Source organism: Myotis lucifugus, unplaced genomic scaffold, assembly GCF_000147115.1.
Source record: "Myotis lucifugus unplaced genomic scaffold, Myoluc2.0 scaffold_350, whole genome shotgun sequence".
Classification (NCBI taxonomy): domain Eukaryota; kingdom Metazoa; phylum Chordata; class Mammalia; order Chiroptera; family Vespertilionidae; genus Myotis; species Myotis lucifugus.
Genome location: NW_005871398.1, coordinates 1,183,874 through 1,195,108, shown reverse-complemented (window position 1 = coordinate 1,195,108; position 11,235 = coordinate 1,183,874). Strand labels below are relative to the sequence as shown.

General features: G+C 34.8%; 1 protein-coding gene across 1 annotated transcript; it reads right to left on the bottom strand.

Annotated features, from left to right (window-relative positions):
- Window positions 1–561: 561 nt before the first annotated feature.
- Window positions 562–1,497, bottom strand: LOC102437838 (olfactory receptor 6C2-like). The gene has a single exon (XM_006101329.1). It carries the CDS (start codon window positions 1,495–1,497, stop codon window positions 562–564), a length of 936 nt encoding a protein of 311 aa, XP_006101391.1.
- Between the last annotated feature and the right edge of the window lie 9,738 nt (window positions 1,498–11,235).

Here is an 11,235-nt window from a genome sequence, read left to right as displayed (position 1 = left end):
GATCAGTTTGTTCCATGTTTCTATGTCTCTGGATCTGTTTTGTTCATCAGTTTATTCTGTTCTTTAGATTCCACATATGAGTGAGATCATGTGATACTGTCTTTCTCTGACTGGTTTATTTTGCTTAGTATGATACTCTCCAGGTCCCTCCATGCTGTCTCAAAGGGTAAGCAATATTTTGATGGGAAGACTGGAAGAACACTTTAAGTCAATTATTTTCTTTCAAGTCGAAGAAAATAAAAAACAACAACTGTTTATTTCCTTGTTTGATTTGTATTTGTTTTAGTTTTCTTCATTTCAACTTCATAGATTAGAAGTAACATCAGGCTTACGCTCACTAGAAATTTATTATCATCTCTTCTTATTGGGATCTTACCCTGAAAGAGGTTTGCTTGCAGGAGGATTAAAGGAGTGAACTCACATGGTGGAGGGCGTTCATTCTGGGTGCAATTAATGTTTGAGAAAGTTAATGTGACTAGGGATCAGATCAAAAAGAGACAAACAGATTTGTAGCTTAATGGTTTATGCTTAGCTTGATATTTTATTTTTTTGAACATTTTCTTACTTGTTTGAGACCAATGCAATATTTTTGAATGAGTCACTGAAAGCTTGTCTCACTTGTTTGTTTCTCAGAGTGTAAATGAATGGGTTCAACACAGGAGCGATGGATGTCATTAGCACTGTCACACCCTTATTAATAGCCACTGATTCCTTGGCTGAAGGTTTGATATAGATGAAAATACAGCTTCCATAAGTGAGTGAAACCACAATCATATGGGAAGAACAGGTGGAAAAGGCCCTTTTCCTTTGTTGGGCAGAGCGCAATCTTAGGATGGTCTTCATGATGTAAATGTAGGACAAAACAACACACACAAGGGTCAGAATGAAGGTCAGCACAGCACAGACAATAACCAGCTGCTCGATGAGCCATGTGTCTGAGCATGAAATCTTCAACAAAGGAGATACATCACAGACAAAATAATCAATGACATTTGAATCACAGAATTTCAAATTTAGGAACAAAGTAAAGGGTGGGAGTATGATCAACAAGCCAGCCATCCAACAGCAGAGGACAAGGCTCCTGCAGACTCTGCTGCTCATGATGGTCACGTAACGCAAGGGTTTGCAGATGGCCACGTAGCGGTCATAGGACATCACAGCTAACAGGAAAAATTCGGTTACTCCAAAGACGTCAGTAAAAAACAATTGAACGACACAAGTGTTATATGTAATTGATCTGTCACCTGTTGCTATGTTGTACAAATATCTAGGGATACAAGCAGATGTAAATGAAATTTCTAACAAGGCGAAATTCTGTAGGAAAAAGTACATGGGTGTTTTAAGGTGGGAGTCCACTAAAGTGAGGTATATGATGGTCAGATTCCCAGTTATACTCAACATGTAAGTGAGAAATAGAAAAGTAAAAATTGGAACCTGAAGTTGAGGGTCATCTGTCAGTCCCAAGAGGATGAAAGTTGTTATTGTGTGGTTTTTCATTACTGAACTTTATTTAATTTCATGTAAAGTTGAGAGATATTCTATTTGAATGGAGTGGTATCAAAGCCAGATAAAGATAAACAGTGACTTCTAGCAAACTAATTCACATGCAGTTTCTGCTATAAATTAGTAGTTGATATTGCCAACACTCTGGTGGGCCTTGCTACTTAATTGCTTATTTTATTTTATTGTTTTGGCAGTTTTGTGATAGATTTTAAAACATAGTTTAAATAAAAAAAATTGTTTTAGCACTGTTGTTTCCTTTTTTATTTCAGTTTTAACTTATACCAAAGACTGAACTTTCTCACGTGGCTAGTTTTGACCTATATAATGTTTTGTGATTCAACAAAATTATGATTTCTTCTTATGTCTAAGATTTCTTATCTCAAAGGTGAATATTTAAATGTAATACCTTTTTCATGTCTTTCCATGAAGATTTGGTCATGATCAAATGTAAACATGTAAGAACTAATCTGGGCTCCATGCACAGGCGTTGTTGGTCTACCTGTAACTTGTATTTCACATTTCGCCACTATGACCAAATGTGTTTATGTTGTTTTGTTTTTATGTTTTAACATGTAGCTTAAACATTGTTGGATGACTCCTCTGACTCTCCTTATGTTTCTCTGCTAGTGTGTAATTTACGCTCAGTGTCTACTGGATATACAATACAGAGTATTTTACTGCAGGCTGTATTTGCCGTAGGTGAAGAAATGTCAGACCTAATGATGTACAGCTGGAAAAAACTCACATTTTTTTTTATGCTTTCATTGTGTTTAGTTAAGCATGGAAAACACTCTGACACCTTTTTGTCACTATTACTAAGTCCAAAATCAACTCTAAATTACTAAATATACTCTCCATGCACATGTCTTTATCGTCTCCCTCAGTCTTAGCCTTAGCGGCAGTACATCAAGGTTAAGATCAGATCTGCAGCGAGATCTCCATCGTCCAATACCCGCTTTTCCGCCTTTGTCTGTATGACTGTCGGCAAGTTTTCCAACTTCTCAGGCATTCAGTAAGTTAATCTACAAAATGGAGATAAAACAGTATCTACCATATTCACCTAAAATGATAATCTTAAAATATAAAATATTTTACATTTCTATAAGATAAATGCATTTAATTAAATTCTATTCAATTTCAATCCAGTGTATTTGTGTGACTTCAGTTTTTAAATCCCTTTTTGTTTTTGTATTTTTGTTCTATTATTTCAAAATGTCACCTACATTGAAATAGGTTTATGAATGTACCACAAGTTTAAAATTAATTTCCAACACACTTTTATGTATCTCTTTGTTTTGTACAATAAAATCTGATGCATGGTACATGCTTCGTATATGGCAGTTGTTATTTTCTGGCCTCTTACAGATAATTTATGTGCTGTGAACTCAAAATCCCAAGTGGGACTTATGCTTTGTGTAACCCATATAGTCTTCTTTCTGCTCCATGTTCCTTATACTAGAAAGAATAAATTCTATTTATTGAGAATTTACTCTGTGGTAGTTCTTGTAAGCACTTCATATTGATGATCTGTCTGGAAAAAAAAATCCTTTCTTATCTCTCTCTTTCCACATTCCATCCTTACTTCCCAGTCTCCCAAAATACCCAGATGTAACTATATGTTTGTGATTTTCACTTGAGCATCATTTCTACTGGAAAGTCCTTTGGTACTCTATTGTCTACGTGAAGTGTTCCTCATTTATGCTTCCATACAAATAATTGCTACTTCCACTTTAGCACTTCCTCTGAGAAAGTGAGTTTGTTGAAATCGGACTGTTGTCTTCTCTACTGGGATAGCTACCAAAACTAGCAATCCGAGACTTATAGCCCATGGTAAGACATATTGTTGTGTAAATTACATACACACATAATAATGTATATGTATTATTCATTTGCCTACACATTCAAACCTATATTCAAGTTGCATCTTGAAACTCCTTTGCCACACTTATTTTACTTTTTACTTGTAAATTTTACATATACTTGTATTTAACACAGGACTTTTTTGCATTTGAAACAATAATTTTGCAGGCGAATAAAGTCATGCATACCATGAACTATCACCCTTTTTGCTTATGTCTTTACTTCCCTGCTTACCAAACTGTTAACTGGCTTCTCTTCCTTGCTTTAGCTCTCAAGCAGATAGTTGTATCTTTCTCGGTGGCTATTTTTTGTTTCTTTGAGGAAATCTGTAAGATATTTAAACTGGAGGTCAAGGAATTTGCATATCTGAATATGTAATTTGTTCACATGCTATTCATTTTAAATTATAAATATTTTACATTTCTATAAGGTAAATTTATTTAATTTAATCCTGTTTAATTTCAATCTAGGGTATTTGTGTGACTCCAGTTTTTAAATCCCTCTTTATTTTTGTTCTTATTATTTCAAAATGTCACTTACATTGAAATAGGTTTATGAATGTACCACAAATTTAAAATCAATTTCCAACACACTTTTATGTCTCTCTTTGTTTTCCATAATTGTTACAATATCTTCAAAAGTATCTTTTTATAAATATTATCACATAATTTCATAATAATTCCTGGAAATGAAATTTTAAGAAAAAAGGAGATAATAATTTAGAACTTTTGTAATCATTTACCAAGTTATGATTAATAAACTTTTCCTTCAACTCAAAGTGTGACTGTATCCACACTATGTTTCATGTGCCTTTTCCCAAGATTGTTGACATTTTTATTTGAAACAGGTTTTGGTGCCATTGAATATTCACAATTTATACCATGGAATATTTATCCGTTCAGTCTACATCTAAGGATTTCTTCCTTGTCTTCTTGCAGATAAAGATGTTTCCATTCTTAGTTTTACAATCATGTCTCTTTAGTGCATATTTTAATAATACTTTAAAACCAGAGTCCAAGAACTTTCTAATTATTGCTTTGGCTTAATGGTTGTTCCATAGTTTTTCCTCAGCTATGACACTTAGTTGTACTAACATACTCAAATACATTTTTAGTTTTGAAATAGTATCTCCAGGATTTGAACGTCTCATATAAATGAATAAAAAATAAGTTGCTTTTCAATTTCCTAGCAAAACTCTAGTAAGTTGTTATATGATTGGCTGTCATTTGTTCCTTTAAAATATTCCTTTTCTCCAGAGATTAGAGCAAGGTCATCTCTCACTGTATGACTGGGAACTAGAGTTAAACCACAATGTTTACTGTCGCATCCTTTGAAAGAAGAGATGACAATGATATTTTTGAAGAACTTTAACATTCCCATGAATTGTAAGGACACACATAATAACTAAATAGATAATTTTAATTAAAGCAGTAGTTCTCAACCTTCCTAATGCTGTGACATTTTAATACAGTTCCTCAGGTTGTGGTGACCCCCAACCATAAAATTATTTTCGTTGCTACTTCATAACTGTAATTTTGCTACTGTTATGAATCGTAATGTAAATATCTGATATGCAGGATGTATTTTCATTGTTATAAATTGAACATAATTAAAGCATAGTGATTAATCACAAAAACAATATGTAATTATATATGTGTTTTCCGATGGTCTTAGGCGACCCCTGTGAAAGGGTCGTTGGACCCCCAAAGGGGTCGCGACCCACAGCTTGAGAACCGCTGAATTAAAGGAAAGGATGCTCTTTTCAGCCTTCCTAACCTCCTTACTCCGCTATGTACTTTGTAACCCGGGGGCTCCTAGAACTTTACACGGTAACATGCTCTTTCCTCCTCCCTGTGTGGTAGCCCTGATCCAAAATATTTTTTATTTATTCCATTTATCAATGCTAGTTTTTAAGAGGCAAAGTTTACAAAAGTAGTTTGCATCTTTTAAATATTTTTATATTTTAAAAAATGCAAAGAAAGCTAATTTTTTCAATATTATGTTAAGAGCTGTCATATCAGGTGATTTTAATGTAGATATACACTTTTCTCTTTAAAGAGGAAAGTGAGAGTGGAAGAGATAACTTTTCACTGCATATAAATTCACAGTATCTTTATGCAAACTATAAAAAGCAGTATTGAACGATACAACTCAGAAAAATCTGTGGATCTTTATATAATAAAAATTCAAATATTAATTACATCTGATTTTGTAAAGTCAATGTCAAATCTTCTCAAAGAAAATCAACACACAGATTTACCAAAGATGAAAGTAAATGAAATAGCCAATGTACTTACTCATCTGAAAGTTAATAATAGCTTCAGCTGATTCTTTAGCAACCAGAACCCTAAGGGCTAACTTGAGGAAGAGAATCTATTAAAAAAGGTTTGTGTAAAAATTTCTTTAAGTTTATGACTCTACTTACCCTGACCCGTGCTCTGGGAAGACCTAGGGCTCTTTGAATTTTTCATCTCCAACATGAGAAGATTTTCAAACTACGAACTTGATGCCTAGGAAATGTTTTCTACTCTTTCTTGGTTGAAAGTAAAATATTGTTCAACTATTTCCCCTTTTTGCTTTGAAATCATTGATATTATGACTTTTCTGGATAGGATAAGAGGCTTTCACACTGTTAAGACTTATATTTGATTTCTTTGCTGTACCTCAAACTAAGTATTAAACAACTGGGTCCTCGGTGACACAGGTTCGAACATCACTAATGAGTTTCCTTTGTAATGAACTAGGGCAAAAATCCCGTAAGATGCAGCAGTGGGGGCACTGTCTCTAGAGACACAAAGATGTGACAATAGCAACAGGCACAGGTCAAGATAAAATAATAAAAAAAACAGAGATCAAGAAGTAGTCTGCCTTTCCTGTATTTCTTCCCTACCATCTATGGAAGCTGAAAGATCACACAGCTCTATTCCACCTGCTATTTTTCTCAATCATTATAAAAGATAACAAAATAGAAAATTAGAAAACTCAAAGCAAGTGATAATTCTTTTTTATATTTTAAAGAACTATATCAGTGGTTCTCAACCTTCCTAATGCCGCGACCCTTTAATACAGTTCCTCATGTTGTGGCGACCCCCAACCATAAAATTATTTTTGTTGCTACTTCATAACTGTAATTTTGCTCCTGCTATGAATCATAATGTAAATATCTGATATGCAGGATGTATTTCCATTGTTACAAATTGAACATAATTAAAGCATAGTGATTAATCACAAAACAATATGTAATTATATATGTATTTTCCGATGGTCTTAGGCGATCCCTGTGAAAGGGTTGTTCCACCCCCAAAGGGATCGCGACCCACAGCTTGGCGACCCACAGGTTGAGAACCGCTGAACTATATGAATATTTAAAAAATTAAAAAAACTATTATTTCCATTTTCCCCTGTCAGCACTTCCTAAGATATGGTCATGTATGAATTTATGTAAAGACTAGAGGCCTGGTGCATGAATTCATGCACCAGTGGGGGTCCCTTGGCCTGGCCTGCCAGATAGGGCCAAAATCGGCTCTCCGACATCCCCTGAGGGGTCCTGGATTGCAATAGGGTGCAGGCCAGGCTGAGGGACCTCACTGGTGCATGATCGGGGCCAGGGAGGGATGCGGAAGGTTGGCCAGCTGGGGAGGAACAGTGGGAGGGCTCCAGGGCATGTCCAGCCTGTCTCGCTCAGTCCTGGTCAGCCGGACCCCAGCAGCAAGCTAACCTACTGGTCGGAGCATCTGCCCTCTGGTGGTCAGGGCATGTCATAACAAGCGGTTGAGCAGCCTTAGCATATCATTAGCATATTATGCTTTCATTGGTTGAATGGATGACTGGATGACTGGACACTTAGCATATTAGGCTTTTATTATATAGGATAGTATTTTTTAATCCTCACCTGAAGATATGTTTTTATTTCAGAGAGGAAAGGAGAGAGAGAGAGAGAGAGAGAGAGAGAGAGAGAGAGAGAGAGAGAGAGAGAAACATTGGTGTAAGAGAGAAACATTGCATGGTTGCCTCCTGTATGCACCCCTACAGGGTCAAACCCGCAACCTGGGTATGCACCCTTACTGGGAATCAATCCAGTGACCCTTTGGTGCAAAGGACAACACTCCAACCAACTGAGCCATACCGACCAGGGCAAGATAGCATTTTAAAAAAATAAATTTATGGGATAAAATTGGTTAATAACATATAAATCTCAGGTGTAGAACTCGATAATACTATATCTGTATACTCTATTGTGTGCTCACTACCTGCAGTCTAGTCTCCTTAAACATTTTATTTTTCAATTATAGTTTACATTCAATATTATTTTGTGTTAGTTTCAAGTACACAGCATCATGGTTAGACAAGCATGTACTTTACAAAGTGTTCACCCTGGTATTTCCAGTACCCACCTGGCACCATACATAGTTATTACAATATTTTTTACTATGTTCCCCATGTGGTATTGACATCCCTATGACTATTTTGTAACTACCAATGTACTTCTTAATCCCTTCACCTTTTTCACTAGTTCTTGAACCCCTTCCCCTTTGGCAACCAAAGGACTTCAAATACTGTGTTGAATAAACATCACAAAAAAGGACATCCCTGTCTTGTTCCTGATATTAAGGGAAACACTTTAAATTTCCCCCTGTTGTGTGTGGGTTTGTTATATATGGAATGACATATGTTGAGGTATGTTCCCTTTGTTCCCATCCTGCTGAGTTTTTTTTTTTATTTTTAATCATAAATGGGTACTGGATTTTGTCAAATGCTTCTTTGCATCTATTGATATGATCACATAATTTTTATCCTTCATTTTATTTATGTGACATCACATTAATTGATTTGCAGATACTGTACTAATCTTGCATCCTAGGAATGAACCTCATTTGATGATGGTGTATGTATGATCTTATCAATGTATTCCTGATTTCTGTTTGCTAATATTTTGTTGAGGATTTTTGAATCTATGTACACCAGGAATGTTGGCATTTAATTTTATTTCTTTGTAGTTTTCATATGTGGTTTTGTATTAGAATAATTCTGGCCTCATGAATTGAGCTTAGGTGTCCTCACTCCCCTTAATAATTTGAGAATGATAGGTGGTAGTTCTTCTTTGAATGCTTCATAAAATTCACCTGTGAAGCTATCTGATTCCAGACATTTTTGATGTTGTTGGGAGTCTTTTTAAAATTAAATTTACTGAGGTGAGAGAGAAACATTGATTGTTTGCCTCCCATACACATCCCAACCGGGGATAGAACCCGCAACCTAGGTATGTGCTCTGACTGAGAATTGAACCCACAACCTTTTGGTAATCAAATGTAGGCAAATTAACTAGCATCAAACTAGATTTTGGTATTTCCTTAAAATTGTATTTATATGTGCTTGTTTCTTTATTATTAAGAAAATGTGTGTGTGGTTTTGAAAAAAGTTATTGTGGTAAGAGCACTTAACACATCTTTCCTCTTAAAAAATTCACACTGGAAATGAGATGTTTCTTCTTAAAAATTGTACATTATTTTTCACTTAAGTTACGGTGTTGTAAAGCAGACCTTTAGTTCTTATTCATCTTAACTGAAACATATGCTTGTTTATTCTCCATCCCTCAGAACCTGGTAACCACCATCTTAGTTTTTAATTTTATAAATTTGACTTTTTAAATACTTCATGTAAGTGGGTTTCTAAAGTACTTGTCTTGTGTCTGGCTTATTTTACTTAGCATAATGTCTTTAAGGTCCATCCATGTTGTTGCATGTTGCAAAATTTCCTTCTTTTTCTTTATTTTTTAAATCCTCACCTGAAGATATGCTTATTGATTTTTAGAGAGAGAAGAAGGGAGATAGAAAGAGAGAGAAACAACCATGTGAGAGAGAAACATCGATTGGTTGTCTCCCATATGCACACCAACCAGGGATAGAACCCGGAACCAAGTTATGTGTTCTGACCAGGAATCAAACCCACAACCTTTTTGGTATATGGGACGATGATTCAAACAACTGAGCCACCTGGCCAGAGCAAAATTTTCTGCCTTTTAAAGTATGAATACTATTCTGCTCTATGTTCATATTACATTTTGTTTTTACCCATTAACCAGTCGACAGATGTTTAGGTTGTGTCTACATCTTAGTTATTGTGAATAGTATTGTAATGAACATAAGAGTGCAGATGTCTCTTTAATTTCCTGATTTTAATTCTTTCGGATAAATACCCAGAAGTGGAGGTCCTGGCTCACATAGCAGCTTTATATTTAATTTTTAAATAACCCGAGTGCCTTCTAAATTAAAAAAAAATTAAGGAGAAAACTGTGTCAACAAAGAACGAGGAAAATATTTTTGACAGAGAAACAGAATATATAAAAGACTAGACATGAAAGCAGAGGGAAAATGTAGGTTCAAATTTCTGGAGTCTCAAGTGTAGTGGGATGGGGGAAATAGTTACAGATGATAACTGATGAACTTCTATTTTTTTGGAGGAAATGTGGTAAAGAGTTTGTGTTTTTCCCATGTATAACTTTTCACATATAAGAAAAGATGTAATACTTTAATTACAGCTTTCCATATTCCTTTTAAAAACTGTTCTGTTTCAGTGACATTCTGTGTTGGCATTTCAGTATATGTGTCTACATCTGGCAAAGTTTTTGTAATACCAAAATATTTAAATTCCTCAAAATAGTAATTATCTAGTCACTATCTTTCCTTTAACTTTATGGATTTTTTGAGGAAAGGGTATAACAGTTAAAAGTTTTGGTTATTAGCAATTTGATATTGACACAAATCTTATAATTTTTAAGCTTTAGTACTTCAGATGTTTTCCCATCGTTATGAGATTTATATCCCCTTTTATGATAAAACATTTATTTGAGTTTAAGTTAACCATTTTGCTTTAACATAGAATTGGTTTTGTTTAGCCTTAAGGGTATAGGACAGTGATGGCGAACCTATGACACGCGTGTCAGAGGTGACACGCAAACTCATTTTTTTGGTTGATCTTTCTTTGTTAAATGTCATTTAAATATATAAAATAAATATCAAAAATATAAGTCTTTGTTTTACTATGGTTGCAAATATCAAAAAATTTCTATATGTGACATGGCACCAGAGTTAAGTTTGGGTTTTCAAAATGCTGACACGCTGAGCTCAAAAGGTTCGCCATCACTGGTATAGGAGAATAAGTTTTTGCTGGTTGGTTGATCCTTCTCTGTTTTTAGTGCTTAAAACAGTAGCTGTTTCAAAGAAAGTACCCAATACATATTTGTTAAGTGAATCAATGAATAAATCATTTGAAAGTTTTGGATTGGATGAAACAATGGCCACTGTTATGTACTCTCTTGCTGGAAAATGTAAATCTTTACTAACCTATGTATTTCTCTTTTTATATTTTTAATTTGAAGATATACTTCTGTTTTATTTTATTGTATTATATTAGGTATTTCTAATTTGAAGGCAAAATCAGGATTTAAATTTAAAGAAAATAAACTGATGAACAAAACAGATCCTAATTGAAACATGCAACAGACTACCCTGTTTGCGGGGGATGGGGGAGTGGGGAGTGGAGGGGGAGGGTGGGAAGAGATTAAACAAATAATTTATATGCATATATGCATAGACCATGGACAAACAATAGTGTGTAGTGGCCTGGGGAGCTTGGGGAGGGGGTGGAAGTGGGGTTGAGGGGGTCAACGGTGGTGGGGGAAGGGGACATCTGTAATAGTTTGAACAATAAAGATAAAGAAGCTATTAATATGCCTGTGTATAGAAGAATCTTAAAAGAAGGTTGTGAGGAAGATGTCACTAGATCAGGATGAATAAGTGTTTTGAATAAGTGAACCTGAGAATGGAATTTGGTAAGTGCATTATATAGGTGTTTATTTGGCTTCCCATTCTC